We start from the raw sequence: 22557 nt of genomic DNA, 5'->3' as shown, positions 1-22557 counted from the left end.
TATTTCTTCCTATTGTTCTAGAGCTTTCAGATGTCCCATTAAGTTACTAATATGAGATCTCTCCAGTATTTTTTATGAAGGCACTTAGTGCTGTGAACTTGTCTCTTACACCACTTTCATTGTGTCCCATAAGTTTGAGTATGTTGTGTATTCATTTCTATTCAATTCTAAAAAGGTTTTATTTCTTCGTTTTTTTCTTGACCCATTTTTCACTCAGTGGTGTGTTGCTCAGTTTCCATGAGTTTGTAAGCTCCCTGATGTTTCTGTGGTTGATGGCCCAGCTTGAGTCTGTAGTGATCAGAAGGAATGTAGAGGGTGTTTCAGTGTTCTTGTGTCTGTTGAGACTTGCTTTGTGTCCAAGTATGTGGTCAGTGTTGGAAAGTGCCATGAGCTTCTGAGAAGAAGGTGTATCCTTTTCTGTTTGGGTGAAATGTTCTGTAAATGTGTTCGGTCCATTTGGTTTAGGATTTCAGTTAACTCTAGCATTTCTCTGTTTAGTTTTGTCTGGATGACCTGCCTAATGGCCAGAGGCAGGCATTGAAATCACGCACTATCAGCATGGGAGGGTCACTATGCGATTTGAGCCGTAGTAGTGTTTCTTTTGTGAACTTGGGTGCTCTTGGGTTTGCTGCACAGATGTTAAGAATTGCAGTAGCCTCTTGGTGAATTTTCCCTTTGAACATGTAGTGTCCTTCCCTCTCTCTTCTGATTAGTTTTGAAGTCTGTTTTGTCAGATGTTAAAATGGCTGCACCAGCTTGTTTCTTGTTGCTTGAAATATCTTTTTCCGTCTGTTAAGCTTCAAAACCAGGACAACAGCTGAGGTGCCTATTTAACATATCAAAGTGGACCTGGCTGCCAGGTCCAGCATCCCTCAATCCCCACCTGTTCCAGGGTATGGCTGGCATACCCTGCTCTCTACCCTGAACTCTCCGCCCAGGGGCTGGGCTGCCCTTCCCCCAGAGGCTCTTTCCTATATAATCCAGACATTTTGGTTACCTGCCCCTTTCAACCTTTGACCTCCTGGCTGCTACACCTGGTTCCCTCCTCTCCCCTCTTCCTCCCCCACCCCACCGCCACATGGCCCAGCTCAGTCTGGTCATGTCCACTCTGGACTCTCACAGATGTCCCTGCCTCTGGCTATGCTCTCCCTTTTATCTATAATAAGCTTTCTCCTCCACCATACCTTGGAGCAGCCATGGCCTTTCCTTTCCATTTCTCTCTTTATATTCAGCGGGTGAAAGGACACATATCAGCTTAGGACCCCCAAGACCAAGTTCTCAGCACAAAGGAGATTTATTTGCCTCAGAAGGTCAGAGGGCAGGGGTAAGGGACAAAGACAGGAGATAGAGGATGAGGGGGAAGGGGGATGTGTCCTGAGGGGTTGGGGAGCAATAATAAAGGACTGCCTCTGGATAAAGAGGAGACAGGAAAATGATGGTGTATAAAGGTAAAGGGGAAACCCTGTGTTAGGATAAGGTGTTTAGTTTTAATTGGTCATGTTAATTAGGTAAGCCAAAGGTGGCTTTTGATGCTGGACTTCAACACTTTGATAGCTGGACCTTGGCAGTCAGCCTCAGGAGGAGAAAGTGGCCAAATAAGGGAACAGACCTTGGGGGCTAGCTTTAGGAATGTGGTCTAACGGTTCTTAGCAAGGCAGAGGGAACTGGGAGAAGGGCAAGGCCTGACAGAGCCATGTGTGCCAGGCCCAGGCTGGCTAGAGTCCCTTCAACTGGGCATGACTATACTCCCAGAACTTGGGAGGCTGAGGGGCTGAGGCAGGAGAATCTTGAGTGCAAGGCTAACCTGAGCGATACAGTGAGTTCTGGCCTACATAGAAAGGTCCTGCATCAAATATACCAGACGTCAGTAACAGCACGGGCTCTACATCATTTCCTTCTGAGCTGCTGGTGTCATCCATCTGAGTTCTTGATTTGTTTTGACATTCTACCCTCAATTATTGCTGCCTCATTGTTGATTGATAAAATTATTTTCCAAAGGGCATTTCTAATTCTGACTCAAAAGGGTAAATAAGGAATCTGAGGTCTAATCTGTAGGAGGATGAAAAGCAAGCTACAGGGGCAAGGGAGAGAATGCTTGTGGCTTGGGGGAATCTGTGACAGAAGGGCTGAAGAGGAAGATGGACATCTACGAACCAGGCTGTCACTGGTCCAGAGAGGTTTGAATACCAGGAGGAGGCTGAGAAAGTTCATGGGGAAACTGATTCTTGATAGTTGAGGCCAGTACAACTATGTATGTAGATGAACATCAGGGTCACAGGAAATAGGATCTCTATGAAGCTGTGATGGTAACTGTTAGCAAACAAAGAATTAAAAAGGCAAGCGAGGAGAAAAATAGGACTTATGAACCTTGGTAGGGCATACAACTTTTAAAACAGGTGTATTGAAATTTTAAGTTGAAAAGTAGAGGGCTGGAGAAATGACTCAGTAGGTAAAGAGCTTGCCATACAAGTGTGAGGACCTGAGTTCGAATCCCCAGAACCCTCCCTCATAAGGCTGAGCATAGTAGTGTACATCTATGATCCCAGCTCTCGTGCAGTGAGTTGGGAGGGTGAGACAGGAGACTCCCTAATAGCTTGTAGGCCAGCTAGCCTGATGTTCACAGCAGTGAACAAGAAACCGTATCTCGGACAAAGTGGAAAGCAAGGACCAATCCATTGTCTGAGGTTGTCCTCTGACCCCCACACACGTTGTGACACATATACATCTGCTTTCCTACACATGTACACACATACCATACACATACAGAGATTAAAAAAAGAAAAAAGTTAAATTTTAGGATTTCTCTCATTTGCTAGAATTTGTGTAGTAATGAATTGTAAAGGATCTAAAATTCATTGTCTTTGACTTAAGAAAAGTTAGAAAATATCTTATTTTCATCAATAAAAATATTGTCCTGATGAGAGAATGAGACATGTTTATTATTCTAGGAATCTACAAATGGATGAAATAATCACATAAGTTATGACTGTAGGTGAAATATTGTGGTACACGTAGAATAACTCTACTATTCAAGAGTGTATAATGAAAAGTAACTTAAGATGATTATGTAACTTCAATTTTTCCTTAATCTTAATTTTCTAATAGAATTATATGTTAAAATACTTAATAATCTATTTATATTAATTCAGAAAATCAGAGGTGACTTCACTTGTCCTTTGTTGATTACTGCCAAATGTTGGGTGCTTGTGAAAGAAATTTATGGTAATAAAATTAATTTATTGTATTATTGACGTAACAGCAATATTTCATTACTGGGTCACAGTGAATCTAACTGGCCCTCCTGTTTTACAGCTCGGCTCATCCTCTTCTGTGCCTTTTACATCCATTTTCTCTCAGCTTTTTATGACGGTTGTGGTGCCTCTCGTTATTGGACAGGTAAGGCCCATCTTGCCCCCTCTTTTCCAGACAGATTATCCTGTGACTTCTTAGGTAAAGTCAGGGCAGGTGAGGGAGTGAACAAAGAAAGACTAAAAGTGCGTGGATTCGGCATTTCCATCCTTTAACTTTTTAATTAACATTAAACTGCTTCGCAGTTGGCTTGCCACATGAGAATCTGTGAGCAGACTCGAGCTGGACCCGAGAACCTTCTTTCAACAGGAACTCTTCTACAGTGCTTCCTATGACATTGTTCGATAACTTACTTGGGAGCATACACATGTAAAACGAGGGTCTTTGGTTGTTCATTTGTGGTTTAAGTCAAGGGAAGCTACAGTCGTGAAGACTAGAGTTTACTGTACGAATGAATGTAGTAGGTCTTAGAGAAATGGTACCTGAGGATACCCCCCCCCTTTTCCTGGATGACCTTGGTCAAGTAATTTAATCTTCCTAGCTCTCATTCACAATTTATTAAATATTATAGTTACAGTACCTCTCAAAGTATTGTTGTAAGGGTTAAATGAAATACTGATGGGTGTAAAGTTCTTGGGGTGTCATCTGACACAAGTGAATGTACAGCTCCGGTCGATGTCACCCTCATCATCAGGAAGCAGCCCTTTCAAACTTTGTCCCTAATATGGTATCCATGTAGATGGTACTGAGTACTGTTTTCAGTGGGGTTCTGGGGCAGGGGGTTCTGAGACAGGTTCTGTGCAGGAAGTGTACAGGGGTGAGGGAGGCATGGTGGGGACAGTGCCTTCCCAGCAAAGGCTCCCCCTGCTCGCATACAGAGCTCTGGGGCTGGTCCAGCCCCTCAGAGCAAAGAGCACACAGTCTCCACACTTTCTCAGTCACTTCAGGCTAGCCTCACTCACACTCCTAAGGAAGGCGAACAATCAGAACAGGTAGTTCTGTACAGAGCACCATAGCATCCACTACACACACATTTTAAAATTAAGTTTATACTTAGAAAATAGGCCAAATTTAGCTTAATTGGGGTGATTTAAAAGCAATCAAAGATTACCATTTAATTAACTACAAGCTAACAGTTGAAAAATACACCCCCATGCCAGTCACATAATGAGGATTCTGAGCAAACAATATATCCCCTGCTGCCTCTGTAGCCTTTGCCCCATTTTCTACCCCTGGCTCACCAGGACCTTTCTCGATTTGTTTACTCCTTCTGATGGAATGCCCACCCCCCCCACCCCTGCCCCAGTTTATTACTCATTTGACTGTTTTAATCCACCTCTCCTTTGAACCGTGTGATTTCCCTCCGTTTCATCACTATGGCACCTTGTTTTCTTCCTGTCTCAGCCCACTCATGATGTCGAGAAGCCATGTTTATTTTGTTTCCTGTTACATTCCCAGGCTACAGGCATTCAGTAAATGTATGCAGAATGAATGACTGATAAGAAAACCAGATTCTGTTTCCATGCGGTGTACACTTTGTCTTGTTGAGGCGAAAGCACACCTGCCTGTCCCATGTCTCTACTGTGGACAGTATCATATTCCCCATAATAACTTGCAACACGTAATTCTTCTCTTAGTGGATATTAGAAATATCTATGAAACGATAAATATTTGGCCTATCCCATATGGACGAAAACTTGTGTGCCCACATAATTCAGTTTTTACATGTATACAGTGCTGTCTGTCATTTATGTAAAAAGTCAGAGAGAATACGGGATGTTACATTGTTCATCCTACGTGTGCCCTGTAGTAAAACATTCAGTAAATTATACAGTAGTGAAGACAGTCAAAAAGTAGTGAGGTAGTGTTTTAATAATTTTTTTCACACAGTATATTCTGATCACAGTCTCCCCTCCCTCATCCCTTCTCAGATCCTCCCCAACACCCACCCTCCAACTCCACACCCAACAGACCAATAAAAACAAACCAACCGGGATCAAACACACACACACACACACACACACACACACACACACACACACACACACACACGCCATAAAGACACAAAATAGGAAACCACAGTAGATAGGCAAAAGTAAGGTTAAAACAATGCCTAGACAAAGCATTATGAGACAAAACATCTTCAAAAATACTGATGGGCACGGGGCCTCTGTAAGCCCAGTGATGCTCCATTGGGGAAAACTAATTTTTCCTTTGCAAGAGGTTGTCAGCTGGAAATAACTTGTGGGTTAGGGTAAGGGCTTGGTCCACTTCCCGTCTCAGCACTGGGACCCCATCCGGCTTTGGCGTGTACAGACCTCATATAGGTAGCTTTCTATTACTTCCTCTTAGGTGCCTTGGCAGCTTTATGTGATAAGGGAACCTGCACACTTGCGTCTTCCTGGCCCTCTTGGATTCTAATCTTTGGAGTGGTCAGTCACCAGCACTGCACTGGTGGGTCAGCCTTGCTTGCTCCTGCTCCTCATGTCCTAGCCCTACATCCAGGAAGTCACTAAATGCCACCCTTTCTCTCCCGAGGTCTTTCTCAACTTGGCATCTGCAAACACCATCCAGTGTGGGAGAAGGCAGCATACCTTAGTCATCTTTGTCTAAGTTGTCACCCCTCCTGAACCTGTTCTCTGTCCTGAATGTCTTCCAGTTCCCACCCAGGTCTCCCTGCCCAGGTAGCCAGAGCAGTGAGCACTCATGGTGCTCCCTGTTGTCGCCTCCTTGGCCCACACAGTGAGCACTCATGGTGCTCCCTGTTGTCACCTCCTTGGCCCACACAGTGAGCACTCATGGTGCTCCCTGTTGTCACTCCCTTGGCCCACACAGTGAGCACTCATGGTGCTCCCTGTTGTCACCTCCTTGGCCCACACAGTGAGCACTCATGGTGCTCCCTGTTGTCACCTCCTTGGCCCACACAGTTTGGCTCTCCCTGCTTCTGCCTTGCACTTTTCCACCACGCCCTTTCTTACAGCTCCTGTCCTGCCATACTGTGCACTCTGTGTCTCTCCTGTAGCCCCAGAGCAGACCCTCCCCCCCCCCCCCCCCCCCCCCCCCCCCCCCCCCCCCCCCCCCCCGCTGTGCAGTGGCCTGCTCTCACTCCCCTGGCCTACACTCAGCTCCAGATCACCATGGTGGACACAGCATGCAGTTACCAGGAGGTGATCGTGTGTTGTGAACCAGAAGCAGAGAGTTCTTCTTCGGGTTTTCGGCTCCAGCCTTACGTCTGTGTTTGCTGAGTGTGTCAGTCAGCCTGAGTAGTGAGTGCATAGGCTCCCAGGTGTATTCAAGAGCACGCTCAGTAATAGGGTTTAAGCTATACAAAAAGATCGACAGAGATAACCTTGAATGTACCCACGGGGGCCCAGCACTCGTTTTCCTAGATTGCCATTTGTTCAGGGTTATATTTTTATGTCTGTATATAGTAACTACTAGATAACAATGACTTCTTCTTTTCCACAAATCATCTGCCAAACATGTTTCTCTAACGACAGCTGAGCTAGGCACCAATCTATGAGTACAGCAGAATATCATTAGGAATCATTTCATTGACTCTTTTTTTTTTTTTTTTTTTTTTTTGCCAGTCATGTTTTGCTCTCTCCTAGGTCTCTGGGGTATGCCTCCTGGCCCTCAGCAGTGACCGCCCACTCAGGGTATGCAGCTCCAGCTGAGCCTGTCATTAGTTGGTCTTAGTAATAAAATGTCAGAATTCTACTTTTGATTCTGTTCCTGGGGGTGAATTTGGTTCTCTGTCTTTCCTCCAAGCAGGGCTCCCTTCGGGTTGAGGTCGCCAGCCTGGCTTGCTTTGGTCTTCTAGCACTTCCTGCTGTGCAAGGACTCTGGGGCTTTCGGTAGAAACAAGGACCGGGGGTTTGTACCGTGACAGAGTGGGATGGGATTGGTCTTTCCCAGTTTGTTAGGAGATGTGTGTTTCTGCCAGTTCTTGATGAAGGAGCATTTGTGCCATTATGGTGTTTTCCTTCCTTCCTGACAAGCTGCTCTCCAAGTGCATGCGGCAGATGCTTCTTGTATGCGTTGTATTTAAGGATGATTTATGAATAAACATGTATGAAACTGAATTTCTGTCACCTTTCATTATTTTCTATCACCCTGGTTAGTTTGCAAAGCAGCACACTACAGCCCACCTTTTCTCTGTATGAATTAACGGTTTAAGGCATATCTGTATGTTAGCATGTGTTCTCTGGTCTTTCCACTCATGATTTGCTTCACAGTTTCCAGTTGGCCGTTCCTGTTAAATGGGCTTTAGCTTAAGCTGCAGTTAGTTTTACGAATTCTCTATAGTTGGCACATAGAACGCTGAATTGGGTCTGAAATGTTTTCAGTCTCCTTTTGCTTCATACCGCGGCATCGTGCTGGTGCATTGTCCTGTGGGTGGGATATGCTGTCAGCGGAGACAGACACCGCACCAGCCCAGAACCAGAAGGAAGACTGACGGTCACTTGCCATACACAGGCTGTTTCTAAAGCATATTCCCTTCACTCCATTACTCACTCATTGCTACAACTATTGTCACAGCCCTTTCACAGATGAACCACCAGGAAGTTAAGGAATTTATCCAAGATGTCAAAGTAAGGAGTGGAGCCAGGATTCAAGGTTATGCATAACCTGGCTTGAGTCTGTATACCTGAGATGGGGTTCTCTCAGCAAACAGAGCATATTCCTACTCACCAGGTGACTAGCTTTTTATAGTCTATGCAGCCTGTCTGGGCACTCTATGTCTCTGTCGTCAACTGTATCCCTAGCAAGACATCGGTAGCATTGTCTAGAGAGTAGAATGAAGGAATTTTCCGAAATTGATGCTTGTACCACTTTTAAATGGATTATCAATAACGGATGTTGATTATTCCAGTTTATTATTTATTTATACTTTTTTCAAAGTATGCTAATATTATTTTAAACCTAATCAACATTTAATAAAACATTTTAAGAGAAGCATGTTATAAACATGGGCTTTAATACTACCTGTCTTACAATATCCATTCAACAAGATATCAATAAAGAGACAAGCCTCTTTATGGAAATATATGAATTCATTGCAATAGAAGGGGAACATTGAAGAACCTGAAACCACCATGAAGAGAAATACATTTTAAAACTCAGGCTTAACATGAAGAATTATCTATCATGTATCCTCACTCCAAACTCAATTTATAAATGTAGAGACAGAGTAGAAAGAAAAAGCAGGGAAATACATTGACCAAAAAAGATGAAGAAAACCAAAATGATGAATATTGCCCTCCAAGTTATCTTGGTATATCAACATTTTTCACCTAAGATGTGTCACTTTTACTGGGTTCCAATTTGAAGTCATATTACAACTGATATGAAACAGCTTATTGGAAATGCAGTCAAGTTTAATTTTCCCATAGCCGTGCCTGCTACTTAATTTAAAATAACGGAAATCAAAGTATTAAAGATGAGACAATAAAATGAAAGCCTTCCTGTGGGAGATTCACACACACCCCTTCCCTACTGGGAAAAGCAAATAAGCTAATGAGGATTCATCGCTAAATTTTTAATGCCTGAGTTTCTCTGAGCACTGAGAACAAATGAGTTCAGTATAAGTTCTAAACAGATGTACCTGGCCCCCTCACCTGGGTGCCTCTTCCCACCATCTTGAGTGTCTTTGTTCCTGAGAACTCTCTCGTGGGACAGTCTCAGGATGCAGTGATCTCTCAGCCAAGCTTTGGTTCTTGTAGGGTCTCCTAAACTGTCAATAAGGCAACAGTCTGGAGAAATTTTAGACAATACAGCTTCTTAAGGAACAGAGTATGACTGTGACAAAGGTAGCTGCTGACTGAGGGATGGGGCTTTCTGGAGCTGTGGCCAGGCCACATCTGTGAGGTGCGTGCGCGGCAGCTCTCCACTCAGACAACCTAAAGCAGAAGCAGTGGCTCTGGGAACTGAGGTCTAAGCAAAATGGAAAGGCTCTGGAGCTGGAAAGAAAACACTTGACTGGGGAAACGTGGCCAGATACTAGCGACACTAGAAACGCTGACTGGCAATCTGTCCCCTCAGGGTTGTCCCTGCCCTGGGGGTTCATTCAGCTCCCAGCTGTAGTTGATTCATCAAGATTAAGTATCCAGCGTTGACCCAGCGATGTGTTTGGGCTAGAAGGATTCTGACTCAGAAGCCCTTATTTCTTGCCATATTGAAAGCAGCCTATGCTACCACAAGACCAAGTGCCTTGTAATGAAGTTTTGAAGAGACTATTAGGTTAACTAAATCAAATTACTGCTCATAATGTTGATTGATGATTAGAGATATGCCTTGGCTTTAAGGTGGCTTTGGTTTCCAAGCTCTACCCCCATTCATTTTTATTTGTTTATTTTGTCAGGTCGGGGGGATGTGGCAGTGAGAGAGGTGGACACATTGAGAGTTGGGATCATACATTCTAGTCTGTTGTAGAGAGGGGACTTGTATGATTTTAACTGTTCTGTATTAGAGTAAGAGTAACTGTTGTCATAGATGTCAATTCTTTCCCTTTATTTTTAAAGCAGCTGGACAATTTAAAATTTGAAGACTATATTTGACATACAGTATATTATGAAATGACCTAAATGAAGTCCCTCGGTAGCCTTCTTGGTGTCGTGCTTGTGCGAGAGCCCGCTCACCACCCATGATACCTCACACACTGCTCTGCAGAATTCATGTCCTGTACGCTAGTCGATAACGCTGAGCAACAGACCTGCTCTTATGTCTGCACAGTACATTTTCAAAACTGAGAAAAGAAATGAACTCTAATAGCTAAAATAAAAAAGTTTGAGAGCTCTCCTTCCCCGTTAGTATTTCAGTGAGTCAATTATTACTTTAATATAAGATCTGCCTTAAAAACAAATCCTAAACATTGCTGCTCAGTCTATAGTGCGCTTTCTTACCCTTCGTGCCCACATCACGCAGGCTTGAAGGTTGTGTTCCTGCGCCTGTTACCAGGTGATCAGCTTTCTGCTGAGACTCTTACCTGATACAGTCAGTTCACTAGTTCCTTGAGCTGAGAGAAGCAGATTCAGGAGTCATTCACCAAAATGTCCAGTCGAGAGAGTGCAGGAGCCACTCTGTGTTAGCTCTGTGGGGACAACCTCTGGTGGAAGCCTGAAGCCGTGGATGGAACTGAACCCAATATAGACTTTACTCTGTATATACAAATACATACACGCATACATAGGATGAAGTTCAATTTACAAGTTAAGGGCAGTAAAAGATTAACTACAACCATAATAAAATGTAACTATAATAACAAACTATAATAAACTTTACTCACAGTTTGTGAATTTCTTACCTCTTGAATTTTGACTTGCCACCTTCGGGGTGAGCTTCCCACAGGTGCTTGGAACTGCAGGAAGTACAGCCATGGCTAGGAGAGGTGACTGTAGCCTGTTTTGTCTCTAATAGCCATAAGGCTGTGCTCCATTGCAAGTTTAGCCTTTTTGATGACAGGATGTTGTCCTCCACCTTTCGGTGGTTCCATGACCTCATTACTGCTAATGGATCCCTGATAACTCAGCCTATTGTGAAAGTTCCCATTCATTTATTCAGGATAGTGAGTGAATCAAAACTTAAAATTTCTCCACTCTCATCCTTACGATGGACTTGTACCACTCCCTTCAGAAGTGAGAGGAGACTTGAAGCTGAGTGGCCGACTTTCATGGCCAAGCAAACAGTGTCACTGATATTCAGACTGTCCTGATTTTAAGATCTGAGTTGGTCTTAAAATAAGAAGATGCTGCATTATAACTTTTATTTCACCAGTCCTTTTGTAGAAAAGTTGGGACAGGTTTATTCATTTTTAAGTATTAATTTTAGAATTCTAAAAGCATACAAATGGCATTTGTCTTTGGATTCACAGAAAACTCTAGATATTCAGATGTGAATTATTTAAACTCCCACAACACATGCACTTTTGCTTTTCAAGCATGAGTTATAATTTAATTAAAAACTTCTGGTGCATTGCTAGTGCTTTAAATATTAATATGTTCCATGGATCACTTTCGATTATCTACTGTCTTGAAATTCTTGAAGATGTCAGATTTTTAAGATTCCCAAAGTCGCACTTGGAATTGTCTGTTGAGGCAAAGGGGACTGTGATAATTACACACATCCATTAAGATTAGCAGAGGAGATAAACTTGGGGGAGGCTTAATGGGCCTGTCTCAGTGACAGCTAGCAAAGAGCATTTGGCGTGATTAAGGATGGATTTGAATGCGGTTGAGAATCCACTCTCACTATGGACACCCAGTGAAAGTTGCACCACAAATACCGAATTCCCCAGAAGAAGAGCGGCCAGGCAGGGAAACTTTGAAGTCCGTTGTGGCCAACATCCAGACTATTCTCTTCCCATTCTGTCTTTGCACTGTCAGAATCACTTTGTGATGCCCAGTTCCACTCCCTACATCTCAGAGAAGAGGCGACCTGTTGACCTCTGTGTTTCAGATCGTCCGCAGATACATCAAGGACTGGCTGGAAAGAAAGAAGCCCCCTTTTGGCGTGGTCAGCAGCAGCGTGCTCCTTATGATCATCTACACCACCTTCTGCGACACGTTCTCCAACCCACATATCGACCTGGATAAATTCAGCCTGGTCCTCATACTGTTCATAAGTAAGTGGGGAGGCGGGATTCCTGCCGCCCCTGGTCTCCTCTGCAGTGTTGTGAAGCAGTCCGTGCTCTTGGCTGCATTGTATTTCCTCGCTGACTTGATCCTCTATATGTGGGATTTAGAAAGACATCAGCCCTACATTTGTGATCTTAAGCTGCTCTGCCTTTGTGTTCCATGCACCACTTTCTGATCTACAGTAATTCATGTTAGATAAGAGAAGCCGTAATGTGTGTCAGAGTCAACTCAGTATGTGTCACAATTTAATAAGTCACCAATTTAACTTAAGTTCAGTCTGATCTCTTACCGGGATTTCAAAAAGATTTATGACATATGACATATTGTACATTGATAATAATTCAGCTGCATTGAATAATACGTAAAAGTTCCCATCACAGTTTCTAATGAAGTTTATATAAAGAAATGGCTCTTTACTTTTAAGGAGCAGCATAACTCTAAATGTCAATAAGTTCTAAAGCTTAAAAAGCAACTTTGTATTCTAGTGGTCTTATAATTCCAAGCATGATTTTTATTAATATTATAATAGCAAATAATCTTTTTAACATTGAGGTGAGTTGTTTCAAGATGTGCATTATGTACACATTTGTGCTGTTCAGCTCCCAGTATAAGCCAGTTCTTTTCAATTGAACAATGCGATCATCAAATCTAAGTCAAGGGGGGGGGTTCTCGATCTTCCCGCGTGCTGCTGTCCCGGGCTGTGTCTGAGAACAGCTTACGTCCACACGTTTCTGCATGTCAGGTCAGTTGTGTTTGCGCTTTAGTTGTTTCTGATTGCAGCAAGTTCTAGGTTGAGCCCGGCAGGCTGCAGGAGCCTTGGATGGTGCCGATGCCCACTCAGTCCACCGTCTTCCTTTGTCTCTTCCTCAGTAGTCTCCATTCAGCTGAGTTTCATGCTCTTGACCTTCATCTTTTCCACACGGTAAGTGGTTTGGTACGTCCTCTCAGCCTGTTATTGGGCTCCCGTGTTGCTCTGTTGTCCTGTGTGTCCTCCTGTCTTGCTGACCATTTTCTCAATGGCTCACTGGAAGCTTCCTGTTGACACTTTTCAGTTGAGACTCTCTGGCTCGGCTTTCTCCTGTGCCCCAGCACTGCTGTTTACCTTACCCTGTGGATCTCGTCCCCGACTGTCTCAGCAAGACTTAAGGACTCCTGATATTTAAAATGGAATTAGTCTGTTTTCTGAAACTTCCTTTTCCTCTCTTATGCTTTAATAGAAGCCTGGTTTAGTTAGGGTTTCTTCTATTGCTGTGAAGAGACACCATGACCACAGCAACTCTTATAAAGGAAAACATTTAATTAGGGTGGCGACTTACAGTTTCAGAGGTTTAGTCCATTATCATCATGGCAGGACATGGTGCTGGAGAAGGAGCTGAGAGTTCCGCATCTTGATCCACAGGCAACAGAAGGAGTCTGCCACACTGGGCATGGCTTGAGCACATATGAGACCTCAAAGCCCGCTCCCACAGTATCATACTTCCTCCAACAAGGCCACATCTCCTAATAGTGTCACTTCCTGTGGGCCAGGCGTCCAAACACGTGAGTCCATGGGGACCACTCCCATTCAAACCACCACAATACCTTTTATTTTTAACAAATTCATATATATAAACAGTGTACCTTGATCATGTCCACCCTCTCCTCCTCCCCTCCAGCAGGCATTCCCTAACACATTCCCCTTCCCTTCATGTCCTCTCCTTTTGGGTTTGTGTAACCCACTGAATCCAGTTAGTACTGGTTTTGAGCATGTTGGGACATCTGTTGGCTTGATCTTAGGCAGGCAACCACAGCTTCAACAAGTTTGTGAGCACAACAGCTGTCTCATGACCGAAAGGTAGTTTTCACAGCTCTCTTCAGCTCTTACGTTCCTTCCACCTTCTTGGAAAAGCTTCCCCAAGCCTTATTTATTTGTTTGTTTGTTTGTTTGTTTGTTTGTTTATTTGAACAGGGCCTCCCAGTGCAACCCTGACTGACCTGGAACTCGTTATATAGATTAGGCTGGCTTCAAAGTCACAGAGGTACCACACACACCCATTTTTTATTTTTAACGGAACCTCTATCTCCAGAGTTATTCAAACATCATTATTTTGTAGATAGTCGCCTGCTTCTGTCGTATATATTCTACTCCCAAATCCATTTTCCTCATTCAGGCTCTCGGTGCCGTGATAGCCCACTTCAACTTTTCTTAATATTTCTTTTGGCTTCCAGTGACTTGGGGTCCCAGTAACCACAGTCTTGTTCCAGTGTCCCCAAAGCTTAGCCAGGACCTGCAAAATTAAGTTCATCTTGTAAGTGTGTTTTGCAGTTGTGAGAGACCATGTACTTTCATGCTGCCTAAGCTTTAGGTTAAGGTAAAACCTTTGTTGTTTCCTAGAACCACCTCATGCTTTCTCATTTCTGTCTCTTGCTGAGACTGTCCCCATGTGTAGCTTGCTCACCATGTCCTACACCATCTTTTCTGCCGTGTGTGTGTGTGTGTGTGTGTGTGTGTGTGTGTGTGTGTGTGTATGTGTGTAACAAGTTTCACAATGTCGCCCAGGCTTGCCTGATGTTCGCTATAGCACATGGTGGCTTTAGACTCATGGCAATTTTCCTCTCTCAGTTTCCCAAGGGCTAGGGTTACAGACGTGCCCCACCATGCCCAGCTCATCTTTCCTGGTCTTCAGGACTTATATTAAATGCCACTTCTTCTGCTGAGGGGATTCACTCAGTACGTATGACTTAAGCCTGGGGAATGAGAAAAATGTCAGAGTGTCAGGCTCACGCTGTACTCAGTGTGCACACACACACACACACACACACACACACACACACACACACACACACGCTGTACTCAGTGTGCACACACCCACATACACACACACACGCTGTACTCAGTGTGCACACACCCACATACACACACACACACACACACACACACACACACACACACACACACACACGCTGTACTCAGTGTACACACACTCATACAGACACACACATACAAATAATTTAAAATAATAAAAGTAAATCTTATAATTGATAGTACGTCTTTCAAGCAGAGTATTTGTAGAGAATGTTTAGCTGAGTTCAAGTTCACACAGCTACATACAAAACATCTGTTACAGTTGCCAGGGCTTGAAACTAGGTCACCATCTCCACTGGGGTCTGTTTCCTTTTCCTACTTTTGCATCTTTCTTACTTGTAATTGATGAAATCTCCACCCCCCACTCTTTCTATTTCTCCTGCTTTGCCCCTCCCCCCCCCAAGTTCATTTATTCCCTACCAGCTCAGTAAGTCTAGAACCACCTGGGCATGAAAAGAACCCGTCAGTGTTCATATCCTTTACTTGTTTCGGCCACATGCAGTGCCATGCTGCTGTAGTACAAAGCCAAGAGAGACCCAGCTTGGAAAATGGAGCTTCCCTCCGCCCCTTGCTTTCTAATTAGCATTTCTTAGGGTTCTTGATCTGGAATGTTACCATGTTAGAGAGTACTTAAAACTGATTTATAAGTGATTATCCTACATTCCCATTTGTCTGTTTGCAGACAAATAGGTCCAAAATCCCAGTACCAGACTCATGGACCTGGGCTTCAGCCCTGTTCAAGAGGCTTGTAATTTGTGTTGCTTTTCTATGAAAAAAATGGAGACAGTGTCTATCCTAAGAACACGGAGAAAGCTCAATGATCACTTCATAAAGCCCCCTGCATAAAGACCCAGCGCCGAGTGAGTCCTCAGGGAACATGGGCATGCTGGGACATTGATGCCATCAAAGTAGCTTCTGGTGTGGCAAGGAGTGCTAGCAGACAGGGAGTCAGCTCTTGGAGCTTTGTGATGAAGTCCAGTCCCCTTCCCCTGTCACACTTGAGTCATCCTGCAGGTCAGCCACAGTGAGTGGTCCAAGCTGCCTCTGCCACTTTGGAAGACTGTCCCCGTTTCATTTTGTTTTGATGTTGAAAGCTTTAGGAAAAGAAACAGCAGTGTTAAAATGTATGGAAGATACTTAGGCTGCTGACTGGGTAGTCACTGGGTGAGAAAGGAGAAGGGAGTCTTTGTGGGCCCTGTTGTCGGCCTCGTACCACAGTCCCGAGAGGAAGAGGCAGGGATGCAGGGAGGAGAAGGGAGACGTTTGGAGGGAGGCGCCTACACCCCAGAGTTCTGGGTAGTTGTTAGTGCCACACAGCTGATGACAGTGAGGTCTTCCTTTTTAAGAGGCAGACAAAGGCTAACAGAGGTACCGCCCTCCAGCACACTAGACAGAGCCCTCTCACTCTCCGAGGGCCTTTTCTACCCCACCTTCTGTGCTTCTGCTAGAGAAACTTGGCATGCCTTCCTCTGTGGGTACAGAGGAAGGCAAAATAAATATTACGTGGAAACCTCTGATTGAAAGCCTTGCTAGAGAGAATTCTTAAGAAACCAATTGGGAAGAAAACGAAATAATCACCTGGGGGGAGCCAACATGATCAAAAGAATGATAAAAGCAGGATAAAAAGAAAATCAATATTAAAAAGATAAGGTGGGGCTGGGAAATGGAAAGTAACTAGCACGCTTGCCTTAGCCGGCACCCAGATGCTCACCCTGGAGATGACTACAAGTCCTCACTACTTCCCCACAGTGACCAGGACACTGTGTGTGCCGTGCTCTTGTGTCTTGATGCCACGCTCCACGAAGTGTGGACAAGGGTGGGCTGCTGACCAGGCAACTGCCCTCTCCCAACCATTAGATTTGAAGTGATTTTTTTTTTATTTTGTTTTTAGTGGCTTCTTTCTGAGAAGATAAGGTGACCCCAGAATGTGGGTCAGGTTACTTCCTACTTTGTGACTCTGGGTGTGCTGGGCTTCTGGTCCCTCTTCAGAGAAAGTAGGGCGGGAATGCCACCTCCTACAGTTGTTCTGAGAAGACACACTGGATGCAAAGTGCTTCACACAGTGTTCAGTGGCACTCAGTGCTGTGCTCACTCTCAAGAGTAGAGGATCACTCGGGCACTTGTCTGCGGGTGCTTGCCTCAAAATCCACACCATAGAGCCTGTCACTGGATAGCTAGAGCCGGTCCCAGAGGAGGGTAGATTTTAAGCAGAAACACTTAGGAGGTGTTCCCCTCCTAAGGCCCTGTGTTCCCTCCTGCTGATGGAGTTGGTGCTCTGGACCACAGCACTGCTCTGCCCCACACAGCCCAGCCTAGCTACAGTCTCCTTACCTGAGCAGAACAAAAGAGGGACCCCACCCCACGGATCCCTTGAGCCACACCTGAAGTTCCGGTGAGTGTGGGGCCGTTCCTGTCAAACCGGAGCCTCATAAACCCACTGGAAACGTGTTGTGATCTGAACAGGAGCGAATACCAGGCAGTCTTGGTTCACTAAAGGGAAACACCCCACCAAGCGTCTATGGGAACATCCCCACAGCTACACATCCTGCAGTCCCAGGTGTCTGTCCCCTCCTACGGGGACGTCTCTTCAGTCTGCCACATCCCCTCATCTGCCTGGAACTCTGGGGTGAATGGAATGCCTCCCATGACATGAGTCACCCCTGTGTTTGCGCTTGCCTTCACCACTTTCTATACTTGTTTTTCTACTTTGCTTCCAGCTCAGAAAAAAAATAAGAAACTCCATTGGCCCCTTTTGTCTGGTTCTCTTGGGACTCTTGGGAGACCTAGACTTAACCAGTTTCTTCACAGTGCTCTCTCTCCCCTCCCCCTCTCTCTTCTTCCCTTCTCTTCCCCTCTCCCTCCATCCTTCCCTCCCATAGTCCCTTGCAACTTTAAACTCACCACACATGTGCCATCAACTCTTGAACTCCCCAACCCCAATGGCTGTCCCCATTCATGACTCTGTGCCTCTCAATCCAGAATGCTCCAAGCTCCTAATGTCCCATAACTTCTTCCTCTCTGTAATAGTTATGACAGTAAAAATGCCATTAGTATGTCATAAGCACTTGCAATGTGTAAATTCTTAACAAACATTTGCATTTGTCCTCACAGAAGTTTCAGATCAAGTGTGCTTGTCCCCAGGCCTGTGCTCTCCAGCTCTGGGCAGGGACACTGCTTGGAGAAGGGTGATGGCCTTTCTGGCCGTTCCAACTCCATGTAGCCATTGCTTGCTCTTCCATGGCCCTTCTAGCTTCCCACTTAGGCCATGCTCTCCCTCTTCGGGCTTGGCTTGTTCTGTTTGGGTGATAACTTCTGAAGAACAGATCTGATCACATGACTCCAGGGTTCCCATTTGCCCCGTCTTCAAGTCCACACCCCTGCTCACAAGCCAGTGTTCCTGAAAATAAGCCACATGAAGAGCCCGCTCTTTGCCAACTTCATATTGTGCCAGTCTCAGGCTATAGGTTTCGCATCCCTAACCCCTAAGAGGTTCTGTGTGTTCCACTGTGGTATCCCACCTCCTCCAGGCGACAGGACATTCTTTTCTTCCAATGGCAACACTTGCTCTCTCCTTCTTCTCCTCCCCTCTCCCCCCTCCTCTCCCCTCTTCCCCTCTCTCCCACATGCAGTGTTTATCTGTACTCCGACCCTGTCATGGTCCCGAGTTTGCCCGAGAGGTCCCTCCCCATAGCTTACCACAGGAATGAAGGGTGAGGAATACAGGGATGAAAAATGTCGGTTGTGCAGCATGATGTTTAAAGGGAAGAGGACGTGAGAGTCAGATGAGAGACAGACAGACAGACAGCCTTGCTGCATTCCAGTGTTACTCATCTGTGGGGAGCCCCCCACAGGGGAGACACCAGACTTCAGCTGATACCAAGAGAGACCTGGAGGAAGGCTGCCGAGCATGAGCATGCAAACCTTTTCAGAGGAGAGGAGACTGGGACCGTTTAAAATATTCCCTTGACAGTGTTCGTGGGGTGGGGTTAAGAGGGCCTTAAAGCCTTCCCTCCAGTGAGTATGACACAGGATAGAGGATCTACTTAGGGATTTTTCTAAATAGGAATTAAGATTTTTCTCCCATCAAAAGTTACAAATGGAGAGCTAAGGTTACTAAGGGAAATGTAGACCTGTTTATTAGAAACCTTTAAAAATTAGGTCAACACAGGTTTGGGGGACAAGCTCACTTAATCTGCAGCATATGTCCATGTACAGTTCACTTCTGGAGCATTTTTTCATGAGCTAACTATTGTCAGAGTTCAGGGCACAGAGTAGGTAGACTCACTGTACCACCTACAGGAATTGGGGAAGGGTTTCTAAGATAGGAGGGAATGTTATTGTTATTGTTGTTATTATTATTATTTCTAGTTTTAGATCATGGTTTTCTAAACCATTGTAACTGGGCATAGGAACTTAGGGTCTCTAAAGAAAAATCCAGACAGAACTGTGCATTTTGGTCTGCAGTAACCTTTGTCACTAGGGTTGATCAGCAGGATGCTAACATGAAGATGGGCACATTTGTATGGGATATGCTTAGATTTTCTTACACATATTTGTAAAAATCCTCCCCCTTTCCCCCTTAGGAATAACTCGGGTTTCACACCAGCGGACACAGTGGCTATCATTTTCTGTTCCACACACAAGTCCCTCACGTTGGGTAAGTGATTCACCAAGTTGAAAACTACATATCACCCTAAATAATTCTGAAACTCAGAAACTTGTCAAATGGAGCGGGACCATCCATTCAATTGGACAAAGAACAGCAGTTGGATGCAGGCAGTCGTTGCTCTGGAGTATTCTCACTTGATCAAACCACTTGCTAAGGGCCTAGTAAATGATACAGGATTTAACTGGATTTGCAATCATGTCTTCAATTCTCATGAAAAATGATTAGTCCAAAATGTTAACCCAAGTTGGTTAGGGGTCTCGAAGACCTGTTTCTGAAAAAGCAATTGACAAAAACTTGCTTTGGAAGATTCTAGACGTGCACTTGAAAAACACTGACTTCTGTGGGAGCTCAAATGAAGATGAGAATAATGCTATTACTGTAGTTTGGTGACTGACATTAGTTTAAAATTCATCTTTTAATATTATGTTGTTTTCTACAAAGGCATTTTAGCTATTGTGACTTAATTGGATTAACAGTTAAAGTGAAGTATTTTATTTAATGGAAAAGATTAAGAATAATAGTGCTAATGTCTACTTAAGCTTATCCAATTTAATGCATTATCCCAATAACCTCTGAGACATCCCAAATCCATGTTTTCAGTCATTAAAACTCATTAAGTAGTCAGGAACTCTATTGCAAAATGCATCATTCATAAACTCCTTCGGCTTGTTGGGGTGGTACGTAAAAATTCAAATTAGAAATTCCTCTGCATTTGGAATGTGATTCACTTGAGAGAATGAGGAATCATAATGTTGCTTTGAATTTGCTCACATTAAAAACATTCGTTCGTCAACTAAAAAGTTGATAGATTTCATGTTTTCCTAAGTCCTAAACAAAGCTGTCTGGTGGGGTCTCTGCCAGTTCTGTTAAGTTTGGAAAATAATTTCAAAACTAGACACACTCTTTAAGGAGCAGTTTCTACGTACATTGAAGTCCTTGTAGTCACCAAGCTGAAGGGAAGAGCTTTGGGATATGCATTCTAGCCCTGATGACACGCCTCTTGTTAACATTGTGAACCTTGGCTTTGTGTTTCTAAAGTGGGCTGATGTCTACTCTCAGCATGGCTGTAAAACCAAAGGACAAACTGGATCGTAAATGGCCAGTCCTGACACAGTGGACAGTAGAGTACACTCTACAGAGTTTTCTAGAGGCTGTGAGGTGTCCTCTCACAGCTGACTGTGCTGCCCGGCACTCAGTGGCCTCCCGAAAGTAGTACTGTTATTGCTGTCCTTACTTATGTTAGTTATAAATGTGTTATTATGCCCAGGGTTCCAGTCACATGCCCCTGTCATAGATTTTCCTAAAATAACTGTAGACCAGCTGTTGACCTCAAAGAAAGCATGTCACATTCTGTCACCCATGTTGTTATGAATGCCAATGTATGGCGTTGCAAGTCTTCTAGAAATTGAAGGATGTGCCCAAAGGTCAGAAGGTCAGAGGGTTCAGATGAGCCATGTCTTAGAGCACATGGTTAACCATGGCTGTCTTGCCTGTCTGCAGTGGGCTATTGAACCTGGCAGCATCTTGGGACTTGCTGTGGAGTGAAAGACTGAAGTGGGTGATTCCTGTTTCTCTCCGACCCTCTCTGAGCATACGGCAGCTTGTTGAACGTACTGCAGGAAGCACCGGGGGCATTCCTCAGGGTGGCTGGTATTTCTTTCTCTATAAGCAAATCCGTTCAAATCCAGACTCTTTTCCTTTCCCTTAGTCCTAGTCTCTTTGCTATTTATGTGTTCTGAAAGCTGCTTTGCAGAAATAGTTGTTTGGGTAGAAAGGACTAGATGAACTTGAACTTGTGTTTGCTTGTAAAGAGTTCTCCCAAGAAGTATGTACTTGTCTCTTTCAGTGATGGTAAGATACTGTGGCAGCTAGTGAAGACACAGTGAGGGTGAGACACCACGGTAGCTTGTGATCACAGAGTGTTGGTAAGGCACTGTGGTAGCTAGTGACCACACAATGTAAACTTAGCTATTTTATACCCCGATTGGCCCAAACTCTCTGAAACTAAAAGACCTAATATCTGGCCTGGCCTCAGCCTCCTCGGGTCCAAGGTGAGGAAATTTTAGTTCCAGTTCATACATTCTGCCAATCTTGATTGGCTTCCTTGTCTAGTCTCCTTGGTACACCTCAGTGGTGTTCCTTATCTCGGACAAAGCACCTTATTTCCACACACCCAGGGCTGTGGGGTGATTGCTAGAATGGACTTGTAAAACCAAGTAAGTCTGCTCTACCCATTCTCACAAGATTTCTCTCCTGGTGGGCTGCTGTCCCAAGGGTGGCAGAGAATGTGCCTTCATAGTGACCCGACCTGCAGGCCAGACACTGCCAAGATAGAAATAAATGTCTCTGATGGATTGGAAGATCGGCACATTCAGTGTGAACAATACCACACTCTGGAAAGGGGACAGAAATTCAGCATAATGTCACCCAGAGTGCTGCTGTTTGTCTTTATACACAAAGATGAAATACCACAGACTATAGTATAGCTGCTTGGCACTTCAGAAATACATCTTTTCCTGTGGCAAATACTGTCCTAATATTTCTTCCAGTGATTTTATATTCATACAAACACATGAACACATGATATCAAATAAAATACATTAAGAGAAAATTATAGTGTACTATTATACCTAGCCAAGGTGTAAGATTATTATTATGGTAATAATATATTATTGCAGGCCAAGTGGTACCCCTGTGACAGTGAGGCTTGGGACGCGTCCTCAGTACCCTCCGTGCATTCACCTCTGGTTTATTGTATTGTTCTTGCCTCGCCCTGTCTTGGTCTCTCCCATGTACTCACATCTACACACATGCTGAATTTGATTCATTGCTTTTATTAGCGCATTTGCCATTGATTGATTAGTTCTTCGTATTAGTACTTTTTCTATTGATTGATTGCAGATGAAGTGACTATTTGACCTTTAATTATGAGGCTTCCTATTGAAAATGACATTGAGCTATGGCTTCACATAATCCATCTGGAAAGCCTGACGTGATGCCATTCCCTGGAGTTCGTTCACTAAGGCAGGACGCCTGGAGGAAGTGCAGAGCTATCACTGTGCTTCATCTAAAACAATACCACAGGGCTTGTTTGCCAT

The 22557-nt window shown here is 44.3% G+C and overlaps 1 protein-coding gene across 11 annotated transcripts in view; it reads left to right on the top strand.

The window, feature by feature from the left end:
* The window catches only part of Slc10a7 (solute carrier family 10 member 7), a 234111-nt gene that overhangs the window by 188850 nt on the left and 22704 nt on the right, over positions 1 to 22557 (top strand). For 3 of the 11 annotated variants that reach the window (XR_008215640.1, XM_052727224.1, XM_052727221.1), the window contains 4 exons: positions 3313 to 3396; positions 11767 to 11932; positions 12816 to 12867; positions 19374 to 19447. Coding sequence is in view for 10 of the 11 variants with exons in the window: in XM_052727224.1 (XP_052583184.1) it covers positions 3313 to 3396; positions 11767 to 11932; positions 12816 to 12867; positions 19374 to 19447 (376 nt within the window). In the remaining variant the exon portion in view is untranslated. Of the gene's footprint in view, positions 1 to 3312; positions 3397 to 5661; positions 6349 to 6899; positions 6969 to 7083; positions 7395 to 11766; positions 11933 to 12735; positions 12868 to 19373; positions 19448 to 22557 lie in introns of those variants that run through there. The other 8 variants (XM_052727222.1, XM_052727223.1, XM_052727225.1 and 5 more) reach the window with 8 other exon arrangements.

This window comes from Peromyscus californicus, unplaced genomic scaffold, assembly GCF_007827085.1.
Source record: "Peromyscus californicus insignis strain IS unplaced genomic scaffold, ASM782708v3 Scaffold_8__1_contigs__length_139910024, whole genome shotgun sequence".
Lineage (NCBI taxonomy): Eukaryota > Metazoa > Chordata > Mammalia > Rodentia > Cricetidae > Peromyscus > Peromyscus californicus.
The sequence above is the reverse complement of the archived record's forward strand: the minus strand, read 5'-3'. Positions and strand labels throughout refer to the sequence as shown.